This window comes from Ranitomeya imitator, chromosome 8, assembly GCF_032444005.1.
Source record: "Ranitomeya imitator isolate aRanImi1 chromosome 8, aRanImi1.pri, whole genome shotgun sequence".
NCBI classification, from domain to species: domain Eukaryota; kingdom Metazoa; phylum Chordata; class Amphibia; order Anura; family Dendrobatidae; genus Ranitomeya; species Ranitomeya imitator.
In genome coordinates, this window is record NC_091289.1 from 194,307,862 (window position 1) to 194,327,058 (window position 19,197).

The 19,197-nt window shown below is 45.4% G+C and overlaps 1 protein-coding gene across 1 annotated transcript in view; it reads left to right on the top strand.

The window, feature by feature from the left end:
- ST6GALNAC3 (ST6 N-acetylgalactosaminide alpha-2,6-sialyltransferase 3) overlaps nt 1–14,042 on the top strand; it is a 225,296-nt gene extending 211,254 nt beyond the window's left edge. The window contains exons 4-5 of the mRNA XM_069738303.1: nt 4,896–5,003; nt 5,911–14,042. Of these exons, the coding sequence (XP_069594404.1) occupies nt 4,896–5,003; nt 5,911–6,091 (289 nt within the window). The 3' untranslated portion in view covers nt 6,092–14,042. The remainder of the gene's footprint in view (nt 1–4,895; nt 5,004–5,910) is intronic.
- Nucleotides 14,043–19,197: the final 5,155 nt, after the last annotated feature.

Consider the following 19,197-nt stretch of genomic DNA (forward strand, 5'->3'; position numbering starts at 1 on the left):
TCGGATTTTATGGCTTCCGTGAATCTCTTTTCTGCCTGGAAGTATCAGTGAATAAGTAGGTAGATTAGCATCTAATGTGTAATCGTTGATTATTCTGATTAGTGTCATATTTCACTGATAGACACCGTGATTTGTGACAATTCTGTGCAAACTATATGAGAAGGAAATGAAAAATGTTCACGCTGTCATCTATCAGAATTTGAACAAATTTATCTTCTACATCTTCACCTTCCCACAAAAAAATATTTTTTTTATTGTTCATTTGCTTCCTAAATGCAAAGTTAAGCAACTTTCTAAATTGTTAAACAAAAGTTCAACCACTTTGTGTCTGCAAATGTCGGTAAGTCCTTTATCTTTACTGAGAGTTCTGCACACCTGACACAAATCTGTCAGGATTCCTGCTCCTGGATCTCATAGCTCTCTGCTCCACCTTCCCTTCTCTGGGGGTGGGAGTGGTACCTAGATTTCCACAATATGGAGGGGGGATAAAGCATCTACAGTCTCAGGGAGGGCAAAGTAAACATTCTGTAGATAAGGAGGAATGCACGTGAAGAATAAATAATTACAGGATAGCAGTTGTGCTGATATATAATCTAATGAAGAACAGCATTCGGGATACATTGAGGCCTCACATCCAGCCTATATTACTTAGGCAGACAGACAGAGCTCACATCCAGCCTACATTACTGGAAGAGACACACATAGATCACATCCAGCCTATATTCCTGGGAGAGACACACAGATCTCACGTCCAGTCTATATTACTGGGAGAAACACACAGACCTCACATCCAGCCTATATTACTGGGAGAGACACACAGAGCTCACATCCAGCCTATATTCCTGGGAAAGACACACAGATCTCACATCCAGCCTATATTACTGGGAGAAACACACAGACCTCACATCCAGCCTATATTACTGGGAAGACACACAGAGCTCACATCCAGTCTATGTTACTGGGAGAGACACAGAGAGCTCACATCCAGCCTATATTACTGGGAGAGACACACAGACCTCACATCCAGCCTATATTACTGGGAGAAATACACAGACCTCACATCCAGCCTATATTACTGGGAGAGACACACAGACCTCCCATCCAACCTATATTACTGGGACAGACACACAGAGCTCACATACAACCTATATTACTGGGACAGACACACAGAGCTCACATCCAACCTATATTACTGGGACAGACACACAGAGCTCACATCCAACCTATATTACTGGGAGAGACACAGAGAGCTCACATCCAGCCGATATTACTGGGAGAGACACACAGACCTCACATCCATCCTATATTACTGGGAGAGACACACCAACCTCACATCCAGTCTATATTACTGGTGGGAATACACAGACCTCAAATCCAGCCTATATTACTGGGATAGACACAGACCTCACATCCGGCCTATATTACTGGAGGGAGTACACAGACCTCACATCCAGCCTACCTTACTGGGAGAGACATACAGACCTCACATCCAGCGTATATTACTGGGAGAGATACACAGAGCTAACATCCAGCCTATATTACTGGCGGGAATACACAGACCTCAAATCCAGCCTATATTACTGGGAGAGACACAGACCTCACATCCATCCTACATTACTGGGAGAGACACACAGAGCTCACATCCAGGCTGGGAGAGAAACACAGACCTCACATCCAGCCTATATTACTGGGAGACACACAGATCTCACATCCAGCCTATATTACTGGGAGAGACACACAGATCTCACATCCAGCCTATATTACTGGAGAGACAAACAGACCTCACATCCAGCCTATATTAGTGGGAGACACACAGATCTCACATCCAGCCTATATTACTGGAGAGACACACAGACCTCACATCCAGTCTATATTACTGGTAGAGACACAGACCTCACATCCAGCCTATATTCCTGGGAGAGACACACAGAGCTCACATCCAGCCTATATTACTGGGAGAGACACACAGACCTCACATCCAGCCTATATTACTGGGAGAGACACACAGACCTCACATCCAGTCTATATTACTGGTAGAGACACAGACCTCACATCCAGCCTATATTACTGGGAGAGACACACATAGCTCACATCCAGCCTATATTACTGGGAGACACACAGATCTCACATCCAGCCTATATTACTGGGAGACACACAGATCTCACATCCAGCCTATAATACTGGAGAGACACAGACCTCACATCCAGCCTATATTACTGGAGAGACACACAGAGCTCACATCCAGCCTATATTACTGGAGAGACACACAGAGCTCACATCCAGCCTATATTACTGGGAGAGACACACAGACCTCACATCCAGCCTATATTACTGGAGGGAATACACAAACCTCACATCCAGCCCATATTACTGGGAGAGACACACAGACCTCACATCCAGCCTATATTACTGGGAGGCACTCAGAGCTCACATCCAGCCTATATTACTGGGAGAGACACACAGACCTCACATCCAGCCTATATTACTGGGAGACACACAGAGCTCACATCCAGCCTATATTACTGGGAGAGACAAACAGACCTCACATCCAGCCTACCTTACTGGGACACACAGACCACATGATAAGCAGGGAGGACATGATGAACTCTCTCAGCAGGTAAAGAATTGCAGGGTACAATGTTCCTGACTGAAGGAGAGCAGCTGTAGGTAGTGACCACTTATTGGAAAAGAAAGAATAAAAAAGTAATAATTACAATAAAATCTGATGAATATGGCAGTGACATGGGAGCAGCGTGGGCGAAGGCCTGGTGGTGGTTGGTAGCTCTTGTCTCTTCCTTCTGCCCAGCACCAATTCAGCCTTGTGTCAATCATCTCAGAAGAAAAAGGCTGCTTTGGTTGTAGCACCACAATATATATTATATATACATATATATATTTATTTATTTTTATCTCTGGCAACTTTTTAATGAGATTTTTTAAAAGAAATTTGAAGAAAAACTTCTTTAATGCACGACTTAGTGCTTAGTATGGCCGAGGCAGCGGAGGGGAAATAGGTCTCCACGTTGCCTGTGATTCATGTAGCTGAGTGACTGCGGCCAAGCTCCAGCCGGGAGCCACGATGGTGATGGAAATTGACACAAAAAGGCTGCATCAATAAACCTTCTCCATAATGGCGTCCTGAAGTCACAGCCGCTCTGATAAACTCTACAGGAGGATGTGCAAGAAGGAGCCGAAATCGGAGGAATGGTAACTACTGATCGCTGGATCAGGATTGCAACTGCCCCTTATCAGACAACACATGAGTATACAGCCGTGCTGCACAGTAATGCACCACAGCAGATCATCAGCATCGTCTGTATGATACTGGTCATTGTATACGGCAGAATGGACGAGAACTGGACCTGATCCATCCAGGATCATTGTGAGTGCACGGCCCACAGTCCGCCCCTTGGGAATTCATTGTGTCCCTCTGCCATATATACAGTTTTGCCTGCAATGTTTCCCAGACCAAGCTCTGCTACATGTGTAATAGTGCGAATGGTGCGGTTCGCCATCGGTGACCGTATAAGGGGTCGGGCCGCTGTCACATTGTACATATCTAGGTTTTCTTTGACGGACCCTCATATAATGTTTGCACGTCTTACAGCGCCCGCGTGATATTTTCTTTGCCTACTATGCAGTTTGCACCTGTTCACACTTGCTTTATTCTCTCCGGAGGTGCTGGTCAGGTTTTTTGTTTTCTGTAGATAGATGACACAGAGGGAGTTGGCGCCACCAGATATCGCCTTCTCATCTGCAGATTTTCTTTTCTTTGTCATCTTGTTCTTTGAGGGTTTTTCATCCTTTTGTGTTCAGCAATCTGTCAGTCATTAGCCCGCGGACCCCCATTTCCTGCGGCGCGGGTTCATTGTCGCAGACTGCTGTCCCTCTTCACGTCTCTGCAGACACGGAATACCGGCAGTAATTTATCACCTCCACTTCCCCGTTGCCCTCCCCGGCCCGGCAAGGCGGCTTCTCCTCGGCACCCAGTAATTGGTACCAGGACGGTTCTGGGAGGTTTTCCTTTCTGCCTATTCATGTGCAGGATTCCTATTCCAGGGGAAATGAATCTGTAATCCCGGGGTCGGGAGACTAATAGAATTTTCTACATTTACCTGCTGATCCGCAGCCTCCAGGCGAGATTGGGTGTCAGCCGGCGACAACTTCTAGATTGAAGCAATACTTAAAAAAACTGGAATGAAAAACTTCACCGCTGGAAAGATACAAATTGTATCGGTGTAGAGAAGCTGAACACCGATCCCACGTGGGGCGCCAGGGATCCTCAGTCACCGAGGACCCCTAGGTCTCCAGCTATTCACCTGCCGTTCCTGTTATTCCTCCTGTGTATAATTGAATAACTGGGTGTTATCAGCCGGGGGGAGTGTCGCTCACAGGCTTTACTGATTGGACAATGTCAGTCTGCGTACGGACACACCCAGTTTTCAATTTAGTTCTATATTACCAGGAGTATTAATGTAAGAACAGCACAATAAAAAAAATATGTTGCAGATTTATTTCATAGGGATACAAGTATATACTAAAAGAGACACGTTCAATTTTTCTTTAAATGGCATGTCTAGTTTTAAAGTTACATTTTGACAATCTTTTTGACTATATTTAGCTATGACCATTCTCTAACTTACCACCTTTTTGGGTTTAAATTTTGTTTGTAGAACAGCGCCACGTTTCCCTATAGGTTGTGTCTGGTATTGCACCTCAGCCTCTAAGGACCAGATACCTATTGGCATCCTGAAGCGGAGCCAACCTTATCTATTGGCAGTGGCTGTTATTACTTGAATGCTGCAGTACCAGACGCGGCCTGTGCACAAGTGGGGGCGCTGTTTCTTTGTGGATGTCTGTATATAGCCCCTGACCTAGTTTTCTGTGTCTTGCAGGGTGCAGTCAGGATCTTATCTCAGCACTGGTTGGTTCACCTTGATCCTCGCGATGGACGCCTGCGAAGGAATCCATGTCTATGGGATGATCAACGATACATATTGCAAGTAAGATCCTTATTAAAGGGGCAGTCCCCTCATTGCAGGACGACAGAGCACGAGAATGCCCCATCAATGCCTCGGTGATCGGGGGTGATCACTCACCAGTGGAGCGCTGGGCTACGTCTGCTCGTATCTGCCATGCTTGGCTTTCCCCTGAGGCTTCATGATGATTGACCTTGAAACCTTCCAGAAAAAAAAGTCCTGCTCACAGCTGAAAGTTTGTTACATTGTGTCCTTTAATGTAAAACACAGAAAATTATTATTATTATTGTTTCCTTGCTCCCAACATTGATACATTGTGACAAACTGACCCTGTGTGAACAGGAGCCACAGGTGTCCCCAGTCTTTGAATTTAATCCTATAATGCGGGACTCCAGAGAACAGCGTCCCCCAGTTAGTACAAAAGTGAGTGGGAACGAGTCAGCCTGGGCCCCTCTATTCCAGGACCCCATAGCGCGGCCTATGACATGCACGTCCTTCATTGTGCATAGATTGGTGTAGGTTATTACCTTTTGGGAAGAATTTGTATTGATTACTATTATTCAGGACGTATCCATAGGGTAGATTACCCAATATCAGATCTCTTGGGGTCCGACACCCTGGACTCCCCCCAATCAGCACCAGTGTAAAGAGGCAGAACAGCACAGCGCCGTACTCTATGTAGTGGCCGTTTTTGATACTGCAGCCCTGCTAACATTGTGAAGGTGATCGGAGCTGCAGTACCGAGAACGGCCACTAAACATTGTTCAGAGCCCTAATCAGCTGATTATGGGGGTCTCGGGTGTTGGACCCCACCAATCTGATATTGATGACTTATTTATAAATATTACCGGGAAAACTAGTAAAATAAATATCACGTCCTCCGTTTTCTTTCATTTTGTGTAACTATATTGTACGATCCTTCTTGCTTTAGGACCAACGGCTTCCGGAAAGTTCCGTATCATTACTATGAGCCAGGACGGTATGAATGTGACGAGTACATCCTACACGAGAACGCCCCGTATGGAGGACACCGATTCATCACCGAGAAGCGAGTGTTTGCCAACTGGGCGAAGCTGCACAATATTACATTCAGCCACCCGGACTGGGCGTGAAATAGGGGGCCGAGCAGCGGCGGTCACTCTACGGAGCCTCAGAACACCACAGAGAGGGGGGGTCAGACATACACTTTATGCCTCGGAGGGTGAGACCACCAACACAGTATTATAGAGCAACGGACCTCACCTCGTACCTCTGCTTCTGTTACTAAACTACAACTCCCAGCATGGTCTGTGATCTCAGCATTCCAGGGAATGCCAACATTTTAACACCATGTCCTATTTAGATTTCACTTTTTGTGCTGATTGATTTTACATTATACCTTTACAAAGGTTGGAACACAGTTTTCCTGACACAAAGCTCCAAATTCTCACATTTGGTCAAATTTTTGCTTCCAGCAATCTCCACAAGAGGTCGCTGTATTATTGTATTTAGTGTATACAATGAGCTCCCCCTAGTGGTGGCTGCAGACAGGATCTTATCATGTATCTCTGTATACAGGGAGCTCCCCCTAGTGGTGACTGCAGACAGGATCTTATCATGTATCTCTGTATACAGGGAGCTCCCCCTAGTGGTGGCTGCAGACAGGATCTTATCATGTATCTCTGTATACAGGGAGCTCCCCCTAGTGGTGACTGCAGACAGGATCTTATGTAGCTCTGTATACAGGGAGCTCCCCCTAGTGGTGGCTTCAGACAGAATCTTATGTATCTTTGTATACAGGAGATGCCCCTAATGGTAGCTGCAGAGAGGATCTTATGTATCTCTGTATACAGGGAGCTCCCCCTAGTGGTGGCTGCAGACAGGATCTTATCATGTATCTCTGTATACAGGGAGCTCCCCCTAGTGGTGGCTGCAGACAGGATCTTATCATGTATCTCTGTATACAGGGAGCTCCCCCTAGTGGTGGCTGCAGACAGAATATTTTCATGTATCTCTGTATACAGGGAGCTCCCTCTAGTGGTGACTGTAGACAGGATCTTATCATGTATTTCTGTATACAGGGAGCTCCCCTAGTGGTGGCTGCAGACAGGATCTTATGTATCTCTGTATACAGGGAGCTCCCCCTAGTGGTGGCTTCAGACAGAATCTTATGTATCTTTGTATACAGGAGATGCCCCTAATGGTAGCTGCAGAGAGGATCTTATGTATCTCTGTATACAGGGAGCTCCCCCTAGTGGTGGCTGCAGACAGGATCTTATCATGTATCTCTGTATACAGGGAGCTCCCCCTAGTGGTGACTGCAGACAGAATATTTTCATGTATCTCTGTATACAGGGAGCTCCCTCTAGTGGTGACTGTAGACAGGATCTTATCATGTATTTCTGTATACAGGGAGCTCCCCTAGTGGTGGCTGCAGACAGGATCTTATGTATCTCTGTATACAGGGAGCTCCCCCTAGTGGTGGCTTCAGACAGAATCTTATGTATCTTTGTATACAGGAGATGCCCCTAATGGTAGCTGCAGAGAGGATCTTATGTATCTCTGTATACAGGGAGCTCCCCCTAGTGGTGGCTGCAGACAGGATCTTATCATGTATCTCTGTATACAGGGAGCTCCCCCTAGTGGTGACTGCAGACATGATCTTATCATGTATCTCTGTATACAGGGAGCTCCCCCTAGTGGTGACTGCAGACAGGATCTTATCATGTATCTCTGTATACAGGGAGCTCCCCCTAGTGGTGACTGCAGACATGATCTTATCATGTATCTCTGTATACAGGGAGCTCCCCCTAGTGGTGGCTGCAGACAGGATCTTATCATGTATCTCTGTATACAGGGAGCTCCCCCTAGTGATGGCTGCAGACAGGATCCTATGTATCTCTGTATACAGGAAGCTCCCCCTATTGGTGGCTGCAGACAGGATCTTATGTATCTCTGTATACAGGGAGCTCCCCCCTAGTGATGGCTGCTGACAGTATTTTATGTATCTCTGTATACAGGGAGCTCCCCCTAGTGGTGACTGCAGACAGGATCTTATCCTGTGTCATTGTATACAGGGAGCTCCCCCTAGTGGTGACCGCAGACAGGATCTTATCATGTATCTCTGTATACAGGGAGCTCCCCCTAGTGGTGACTGCAGACAGAATCTTATCATGTATCTCTGTATACAGGGAGCTCCCCCTAGTGGTGACTGCAGACAGGATCTTATCCTGTGTCTTTGTATACAGGGAGCTCCCCCTAGTGATGACTGCAGACAGAATCTTATCATGTATCTGTATGTACAGGGAGCTCCCCCTAGTGCTGACCGCAGACAGGATCTTATCATGTATCTCTGTATACAGGGAGCTCCCCCTAGTGGTGGCTGCAGACAGGATCTTATCATGTATCTCTGTATACAGGGAGCTCCCCCTAGTGGTGACTGCAGACATGATCTTATCATGTATCTCTGTATACAGGGAGCTCCCCCTAGTGGTGGCTGCAGACAGGATCTTATCATGTATCTCTGTATACAGGGAGCTCCCCCTAGTGGTGACTGCAGACATGATCTTATCATGTATCTCTGTATACAGGGAGCTCCCCCTAGTGGTGGCTGCAGACAGGATCTTATCATGTATCTCTGTATACAGGGAGCTCCCCCTAGTGATGGCTGCAGACAGGATCCTATGTATCTCTGTATACAGGAAGCTCCCCCTATTGGTGGCTGCAGACAGGATCTTATGTATCTCTGTATACAGGGAGCTCCCCCCTAGTGATGGCTGCTGACAGTATTTTATGTATCTCTGTATACAGGGAGCTCCCCCTAGTGGTGACTGCAGACAGGATCTTATCCTGTGTCATTGTATACAGGGAGCTCCCCCTAGTGGTGACCGCAGACAGGATCTTATCATGTATCTCTGTATACAGGGAGCTCCCCCTAGTGGTGGCTGCAGACAGGATCTTATCATGTATCTCTGCATACAGGGAGCTCCCCCTAGTGGTGGCTGCAGACAGAATCTTATCATGTATCTTTATACAGGGAGCTCCCCCTAGTGGTGACTGCAGACAGGATCTTATCATGTATCTCTGTATACAGGGAGCTCCCCCTAGTGGTGGCTGCAGACAGGATCTTATCATGTATCTCTGTATACAGGGAGCTCCCCCTAGTGGTGGCTGCAGACAGGATCTTATCATGTATCTCTGTATACAGGGAGCTCCCCTAGTGGTGGCTGCAGACAGAATCTTATCATGTATCTGTATACAGGGAGCTCCCCCTAGTGGTGGCTGCAGAAAGGATCTTATCATGTATCTTTGTATACAGGGAGCTCTCCTTAGTGGTGGCTGCAGAAAGGATCTTATCATGTGTCTCTGTATACAGGGAGCTCCCCCTAGTGGTGGCTGCAGACAGGATCTTATCATGTATCTATGTATACAGGGAGCTTCCCCTAGTGGTGGCTGCAGACAGGATCTTATCATGTATCTATGTATACAGGGAGCTCCCCCTAGTGGTGGCTGCAGACAGGATCTTATCATGTATCTATGTATACAGGGAGCTCCCCCTAGTGGTGGCTGCAGACAGGATCTTATCATGTATCTCTGTATACAGGGAGCTCCCCCTAGTGGTGGCTGCAGACAGGATCTTATCATGTATCTGTATACAGGGAGCTCCCCCTAGTGGTGGCTGCAGGTAGCAAGAATGTTATCCTTTTTCTAGGCTTATTCAGGGGCTATGGAACGGTGTATCAGATAAAACTCATAGATTTGAATCAGCAGAAATTGTGGAAACTAGCTGGAAATAAAATGGTGTTCTTTGGGGAAAGTCATTCATTTTAACTTAGGAGTGTGCTTTAAAAGGTCCCAGTCCAAATTGATTTGGAAATCTTGATCGAAAAGTAATGAGCAATACCTGTCGTTCATCCTGTCCTCTTAATCAGCAATACGCAGCCTTTGTAGCGGACCCTATAAAAGCACAGGGGGGTAAGTGCCATTGACCTAAGGAAGATGTCCCTTACCCACTGGTCTCCTGACATTTGTGTTTTAGTAACTGATTCCTCATGAAATAAACAATTCTGAAGGATCTGTTCTTATAAATCTGCATTGTGCAATTCCTGTGTTATTCCTCCTGGAAATGCCTGACCACTTGATGATACCAGTTGGGGCGGCAGTGTCCCCACCCTGAACCTGTCCAATCGGTGCAGAGAGTGTCAGATTGTGACATATTTTTTGCAACAGGAATGGTAACACCCATTTGTCAGTTCGTTCATCCATTTCCATAGGGAATAACTGAGCAACTGCACAATGCAACATTATGGAAATTGTGATTAGTTGTGAACTTCGGGGGAATTATAAGAGGATCAGACATTTTGGCCTCAGATTGGGGTACTGCCGGCTAAGAGCAAGAAGAATATTTTCCATCATGGTGGCATTTCTGCATATGAAGAAGATTGATGGCGCCCATCACCCACGACGATGGAGAGATCTCGCCAGCTGTCTACATTGGTTGTGATGGGACATGTTGCTGCCTGATGGCGCCGTAGCGGCTGCTCCTTATGGCGGCACACGGTCCGACCCTCCGCTCCGATCATCACTCTGCTGTAATACCCGATACTGTGAATACTTGACACAATGATGCTTTAATCCTTCTTCATAGAAAACTTTTGTAATGTTTTTTTATAAGGCATGAAATTGTTGATGCGAGCGAGTATTTTTCTATCTATTTTTGTAGGTTTTCGGCTTGTAGGGAGCGACTCATTTTTCTACATATCTACTTCATGTCCACAATACCTCCACGTGTGGGGCACATAACGTCGCTCCTGTGTGGGGTGCATAGAACGATTTTTATATATACTGTATCTGGAGGGCACTCGTGGTAACGGTACTGTCATAATAAGTATCAGTACTCGATGGAGCCCATCTGTGGTCACAGCAATGCACCCGCCACCAGTCCTCCTTTTCCTGCAAACTGGACTTCAGGAGCTGGCTTCATGCAAACTGGTTCCAAGTGCTCATTTCATGGAGGTCCTGGGTGTTTCTGGGTAAATCTGGGGCGTAAAATGTCTCACATTGTGGGATTAAAAGGTCAGTGCGAATAAGGGCACTAATCTCCCCACAATCAGCGCTCAGCAACAATGTATCAAGGCGAACTGATCGCTATAAGGCCTTCTTACATGGTGGAAGTCTCGATCTGATCGCGGATGTCCATAGGTCTTGGTCTGATCGCGGATGTCCATAGGTCTCAATTGATTGCTGATGTCCATAGGTCTTGGTCTGATCACGGATGTCCATAGGTCTATGTCTGATCGTGGATGTTCTTAGGTCTCTGTCTGATCGCGGATGTCCGTGGGTCTCAGTCTGATTGCGGATGTCCGTGGGTCTGTCTGATCGCGGATGTCTGTGGGTCTCAGTCTGATTGCGGATGTCCGTGGGTCTCAGTCTGATCGCGGATGTCCGTGGGTCTCGGTCTAATCGCGGATGTCCATAGGTCTCAATTGATTGCTGATCTCCATAGGTCTTGGTCTGATCACGGATGTCCATAGGTCTATGTCTGATCGCGGATGTCCGTGGGTCTCAGTCTGATCGCGGATGTCCGTGGGTCTCGGTCTAATCGCGGATGTCCGTGGGTCTCAGTCTGATTGCGGATGTCCGTGGGTCTCGGTCTAATCGCGGATGTCCGTGGGTCTCGGTCTAATCGCGGATGTCCGTGGGTCTCAGTCTGATCGCGGATGTCCGTGGGTCTCGGTCTGATCGCGGATGTCCGTGGGTCTCAGTCTGATCGCGGATGTCCGTGGGTCTCGGTCTGATACTTAGGCAGTTAACTGGTTCATGCAGCTTTACATGAACACCTGAGCCTTACACTATGGCCGGTCCGAATAACTAAAGCAATTGTTACCATCCACCTCTCGTGTCTCCCCTTTTCCTCATAGTTTGTAAGCTTGCGAGCAGCAGGGCCCTCACTCCTCCTGGTATCTGTTTTGAACTGTATTCCTGTTATGCTGTAATGTCTATTGTCTGTGCAAGTCCCCTCTATAATTTGTAAAGCGCTGCGGAATATGTTGGCGCTATATAAATAAAAATTATTATTATTATTATTATCGCGGATATCCGTGGGTCTTGATCTGATCGCGGATGTCCGTGGGTCTTGGTCTGATCGCGGATGTCCGTGGGTCTTGGTCTGATCGTGGATGTCCGTGGGTCTCGGTCTGATCGTGGATGTCCGTGGGTCTCGGTCTGATCGCGGATGTCCGTGGGTCTCGGTCTGATCGCGGATGTCCGTGGGTCTCGGTCTGATCGCAGATGTCCGTGGGTCTTGATCTGATCGCGGATGTCCGTGGGTCTTGGTCTGATCGTCATTGTCTGTGGGTCTCGGTCTGATCTCAAATGTCCGTGGGTCTCGGTCTAATCGCGGATGTCCGTGGGTCTCGGTCTGATCGCGGATGTCCTTGGGTCTTGGTCTGATCGTCGATGTCCGTGGGTCTTGGTCTGATCTCGAATGTCCGTGGGTCTCGGTCTAATCGTGGATGTCCGTGGGTCTCGGTCTGATCGCGGATGTCCGTGGGTCTCGGTCTGATCGCGGATATCCCTGGGTCTTGATCTGATCGCGGATGTCCGTGGGTCTTGGTCTGATCGCGAATGTCCGTGGGTCTCGGTCTGATCGCGGATATCCCTGGGTCTTGATCTGATCTTGGATGTCCGTGGGTCCCAGTCTGATTGTCGATGTCCGTGGGTCTCGGTCTGATCTCGAATGTCCGTGGGTCTCGGTCTAATCGCGGATGTCCATGGGTCTCGGTCTGATCTCGGATGTCCGTGGGTCTCGGTCTGATTGTGGATGTCCGTGGGTCTCGGTCTGATCGCGGAGATCCATGGGTCTCTGTCTGATCATGGATCGCAATGCACGGACTGGCCACATGTCTCCTTACAGTAAGAAGACCTCTTGCTAATCCTTGTGCCGAGCCCTAACACTTGCAGGAGCGCAAACTGCAGGGGATAGCAAAAACACTCAATCCTCCGACCACGAAAGTTGCAAAAAAGTGGTAAACAACGTTACAGAAGAGAACATTTTATAAAACGATGTGTTTCCGGTTTCATTTCATTCTTTATTTTACGTTTGAACTGCAAAAACTTGAAGTGCGACAGGACTGAACCATAACCACGGCTGTAGTCACAACGTATCAGTGACCATGGTACTTTTATATTTTATATTTACGTGTAATTTTTTTTTTTTTATAGCCGCCATTGCTTGTTTATAATACTTTTTTTAATTCTTTTATACATTTTTTTGTTCACGATTATTTACTGTTGTTAATGTGGTCTTCAATGCTGGGGTCTGACTGCTGGATCCCCCAGCGATCAGCACTGGGGGGTCCCCTTCAGGTATACAGGCAGGCTACTTCTTAGAAGGACTTCTGTGCCTGCTCCCTACAGTTGTGCTGATTGTTGGGGGTCCCAGAGTTCGGCCTGTTCCCTCCGCACATTGATTTCCTAACCTAAGGACTTCTCATCTGTATTGTTTAAAATGTAGCAAGATGTTGCATCCAATGTGGTGGTCTGCAGCCTATGGTCCTCCAGCTGTGAGACTACTACTCCTAACATGACGGCAGTGACAACACTGATGGGAGTTCTACTTTCCTTACAACTAAGCAGCCGTAGGTTGCAGTCCCCATTAATGATTCTCATGCACATGGCTCAGCAGGGATCCACGCAGACACCTGGTTCTTTATTATGGTGCTTGATGCCTCCACCTGGCACTATGTTGCAGAGGAGATCTCCGGCATAGGCTGGGTGGAGTACCGCCATAATGCAGCATCCACTCAGGTGTGGCCCCATAGACTTCTATGGCTGCGGGTTATGGATCCATACTGCTCAGCGAGTTGTAATGTGGCTGTGAGCATAAAACCAGACAAACGCGTCAGATGTTGTATCTGTCTGTAATGGACACAATATAGATGAAATAAATATTAGAGCCCCGGGAACATTGCACCTTCTCTGTATGTGTTACGTAGGATGTTTCAAGTTTTGTGTTTTTATATAAATTGACGTCAATTAAACTTTTTTTGTAATTTGTTTCTATAAATAAAAAAATACATTTTCAAAGATTTCTTTGATTTCTTGTATCATAAGTGAAAACATTACAGGTAAAAACCACCAATAAAACGGAACACATGGCTGCAGGATCTGACTGCACAGGGTGTTAGTAGTCTGTAGCCACGGAGACACATGATCAGCAAGGAAGCTTTATACACAAAATAATTGAAGATATTATGGAAAAAACTATTTGAAAATTTGTTTTGTCAAAAAGCCAGCTTGGCTAATGCTTCTAATGCAACTAGCAGAATAGTGAGTGCAGCTCTGGAGTATAATACAGGATGTAACTCAGGATCAGTAATGTAATGTATGTACACAGTGACTGCACCAGCAGAATAGTGAGTGCAGCTCTGGGGTATAATACAGGATGTAACTCAGGATCAGTAATGTACTGTATGTACACAGTGACTGCAGCAGCAGAATAGTGAGTGCAGCTCTGGAGTATAATACAGGATGTAACTCAGGATCAGTAATGTAATGTATGTACACAGTGACTGCACCAGCAGAATAGTGAGTGCAGCTCTGGGGTATAATACAGGATGTAACTCAGGATCAGTAATGTACTGTATGTACACAGTGACTGCACCAGCAGAATAGTGAGTGCAGCTCTGGAGTATAATACAAGATGTAACACAGTATCAGTAATGTAATGTATGTACACAGTGACTGCACCAGCAGAATAGTGAGTGCAGCTCTGGAGTATAATACAGGATGTAACTCAGGATCAGTAATGTAATGTATGTACACAGTGACTGCACCAGCAGAATAGTGAGTGCAGCTCTGGAGTATAATACAGGATGTAACTCAGGATCAGTAATGTAATGTATGTACACAGTGACTGCACCAGCAGAATAGTGAGTGCAGCTCTGGGGTATAATACAGGATGTAACTCAGGATCAGTAATGTAATGTATATACACAGTGACTGCACCAGCAGAATAGTGAGTGCAGCTCCTGGGTATAATACAGGATGTAACTCAGGATCAGTAATGTAATGTATGTACACAGTGACTGCACCAGCAGAATAGTGAGTGCAGCTATGGGGTATAATACAGGATGTAACTCAGGATCAGTAATGTAATGTATGTACACAGTGACTGCACCAGCAGAATAGTGAGTGCAGCTCTGGAGTATAATACAGGATGTAACTCAGGATCAGTAATGTAATGTATGTACACAGTGACTGCACCAGCAGAATAGTGAGTGCAGCTCTGGGGTATAGTACAAGAATAGAAGCAAGTAAGTTCTATAAAATATTTACAATGTGACTTAATGTTTAATGTAGAATATTTCAATGCAAACTTTGAAATGTTGTCGATAAAGGAAACAAACCGATGAATAATATTTTATGAATAAATGTGAAGGACAGGACATATGTGTGTATATTATACAGGGCGGGCCCTGTATATGATTACACCTTAATAAAATGGGAATAGTTGGCGATATCAACTTCCTGTTTGTGGCACATTAGTATATGAGAGGGGGGAACTTTTCAAGATGGGTGGTGACCATGGCGGCTATTTTGCAGTCGGCCATTTTCGGTGTGCTGAATTTGCAGAATGGGCAAAACAAAGATTGGAACAGGACTCACAGTTTACACAGAACATTATGTTCAGTGATGAGGCAAACTTTTTTGGGTGGGCCATATATATGGATACACCTTAATCAAATGGAAATGGAGACAGTTTTCCTGTGTATGGCGTCCTGCATTGAAATCTGCTGCAATGACAAGGGGACTCCGTTCACCAGACATCAACACAATTTCTATCCGCTCCTCACGTGTTAACCTCTGTCAATGGCTGTAAGCAAAGAGAAACTTGTAAATAACTCATGAAAGAATAAAGTTACCAAGCACTCCATTTCTTGTGAAATTTGTGAAATTCTCAATAAAGTTTGATGTGTCACATGACCCTCTTCCCAATGGAAAAAATAAAGTTGGATCCAAAATGGCCGACTTCAAAATGGCCGCCATGGTCACCACCCATCTTGGAAATTTTTCCCCCTCCCATATACTAATGTGCCACAAACAGGAAGTTGATATCAGCAACCAATACGATTTTATTTAGGTGTATCCATATAAATGGCCCGCCATATACAATTATATATATATATATACACACGCACCCATATGCACATATATTACATAGTTATCCGGTGGCACATAACTTTGTTACATTATTCTTCAGGAGAATGTCATTTGATTATAATTCTGATGTCTTACATCGGAGTCCTTCCTGCGCCGCACATTGCGCACAGTCTGCACTCCATGGCAGTGTCATTATTGCCCCATCACAATCATCGCCAACTTCAAAGCCGCATATTAGATAATGCAGATAATGGCGGCATTGCGAAGCCGCTGTCAGGAATAAAATGAGATTCTGTTATTTCATTATGTGCTTTCTTGCTTCGGCAGCAACAACAGCAGAATATTTTGTTGGGTAAGTTACAACCTGTCCTACAAAGCTTTATCACTTCAGCCTGAGGACTGTCATGGAAGTCGGCAGGAGGGAGAGCTATTGCCGTATTTAAGTCAAAATATGTGAACTGTCTGCGTTTTTCTTTTCTTCTTTTTTTTCCTTTGAAACAAGACGTAGAAAGGTAAAGTCACGGAGGAGGCTGGCACCTCATGGAGATCTCACTATAACACCAATTTACTTCAGCGGATAAATGCAGCGCTACATTTACAATATCGGGGCCGGGGCTGGAAGGAGGAAAACTGCGCTAAATCCAATCTACTAGAAAACAAGACTAACGTGGCCAAAGGCAAAACTACTCTTAATAAAAAGTAGTCATTAATTCATTATCTATATTATAAAAGAAAATTTATACCAGACTTGTCTTTTTAACACCTTCCCTACTTGTACATCATCTTAGACAACCAGCATCTGCCGCTACGAGCAGTGACCAGATCTAGCTCCAATCGCTGCTGTCAGTTTCTGACAGCATTTTTAAAGGTGCATGATTAGGATGTCATTGTCACGCTATGACTGTACGTGATTCGGGAAAGGGGCCCTGAACCGTCCCTGAGACTGGAGCCCTAACTATTCCTGCTCCCAAAGGTACCTCTGAAGGTGAGGAGGCTTGGGCCACCAGCCTTACTGTTCTGTTATTCCCTAAGCTGTCCCCTCCCTCTGCCCCAGGCGCCTGGGAGAGATATGCTAGTGTATAAACATGTAAGGCAAACAGGGATAACAGAAAGCAACTAAAATACAAAACACTCATCAAAGGTAGAGAGGTATATAAAAAAAAGGGTAAGGACGTGGTATATAAAAAAGGGTACGAATGTACAAACCAAATGGGAATAGGACAATGAGGAAAGTATACAACCAAAAAACAGCATGCAATAATCTCCAGAAGTAACAACAATCTACAACTCAGCACAGCGACTCCAAGGAGATAGGAAGTAAAACTCACTGGCAAGGAAGAGAAGGTCTGGCCAGATTTTATAGCAAGAGGAAATGACCAGGTCAGGAACAGCTGTGAGATGGATCTGCAAGTTTCTAACAAGCATAGAAAAGGTCATTAACCTCTTCAGCACCAAAGGAAACAATCCATTTAATATGAAACTCAGACACAGGCTAAATGGAAGATCTGCAATTCACAATGCGTAGTGATCTTCTAACCCCTGATATCCCAGGAGGACATGACACACTCGTGACAGTCATGTGGTTTTCTGCGATGTACAAGATGACACCATCTCCTCCTTGCAGAGCACAGACATGTCCTCTCATCGCCTAGCTCTACCCTCCCTGTTCCTGAGACTGCTGTATACATCCCATAGGAGACACTAAGACTCCTGTATATACATCACATAGGAGACACTGAGACTGTTGTATACAACACATAGATATACAGCTGCCTAAGTGTATCCTATCATGTAGAATACACTAGGACTCTGATGCATATCACAAAGGAGACACTGAGACGGTTGCATATACATCACATAGGAGACATTGAGACTGTTATATATGTACAATACAAACAGGATACACAGACTGCTGTGTGTGGCTATATAAGATATTGGTAGGGTGACATATTTCAGAGATGCTTCCATGAAAGCTAGGCTGGGCTGCTCGGAGAGGTCTAACCAACATTTACTCTTTTTTACACAGTGAACCTGTCCTCCTCTCCAAATATTCATGACAACTATCCAATATGTTTAAAAATACATTGATATATTAATTGGGTTCCTATAAATTTGGCCCCGATGTGCCTACATTTTCATTATGCATCCCATTGGTGACAGGGTCTGATATGACTGCTGGCGATCTCTGCTCCTTTTTATATTTTTATACAGTTACTTAAAATTTACACATTTTCAATATCCAATTGAAATAAATAAAGAAGTTGAGCATAATGTAGTGTATTCATTTTGTTCTTGGTGATGATCCTGGATGATATCTGACATATTAATGTGCAAGAAGAATGAAATGAGTAAATTGCTCTTCGTCTTCCTTTACAAGAGGCGAGCAGACGGCGCGGTATTACCCCGGGTGCCCTGGGGCGATGCGCGAGGACATGCCTCTGTGATGATCGCTGAGTCCCGGGGACCATTTGTGCTCAATCAATCACAGAGATTGTTCAATAACAATTCATCCTTAGAAAAATGTCGCCTGTGTCTTCCTGCCAAGTTCACTAACTCCACGGGTTGTTTGCCACAAGTGCCGGGCGGATGACTTACTGCTTCCCACTGGCAGCCGCGATTTGTATAACAGACCGTAAGAAACCATCTGCACTCATGAACTGGCATCAGATCCGCGCTGTAAGAGGAACATTTCATCTGTTAATGCAGACACTTTGTAAATTGTTGTTGTTTACAGTAGAAGGAAATGGCGCAATGTGTCACCCCCTCGAAAATATGTCTGTCTCCAGATTACATCTTATCAGAAGGATGAAGAATAGGCGCGGACGAGAATAGGAATAAAGTGCACAGCGCGGAAGGAAAAGAATAGAGACGTCTGACGGCTCATAAGAGTGAAGAAAAATATAGACAGACGATAGACAGAATAGATAGATAGATAAATAGATAATAGATAGAATGGATAATAGATACATAGATAGATAGATAGATAAGATATATAAATAGATAGATAATAGATAAGATAGATAGGTAATAGGTAGATAGATAATAGATGATAGATAATAAATAGATGATAGATAGA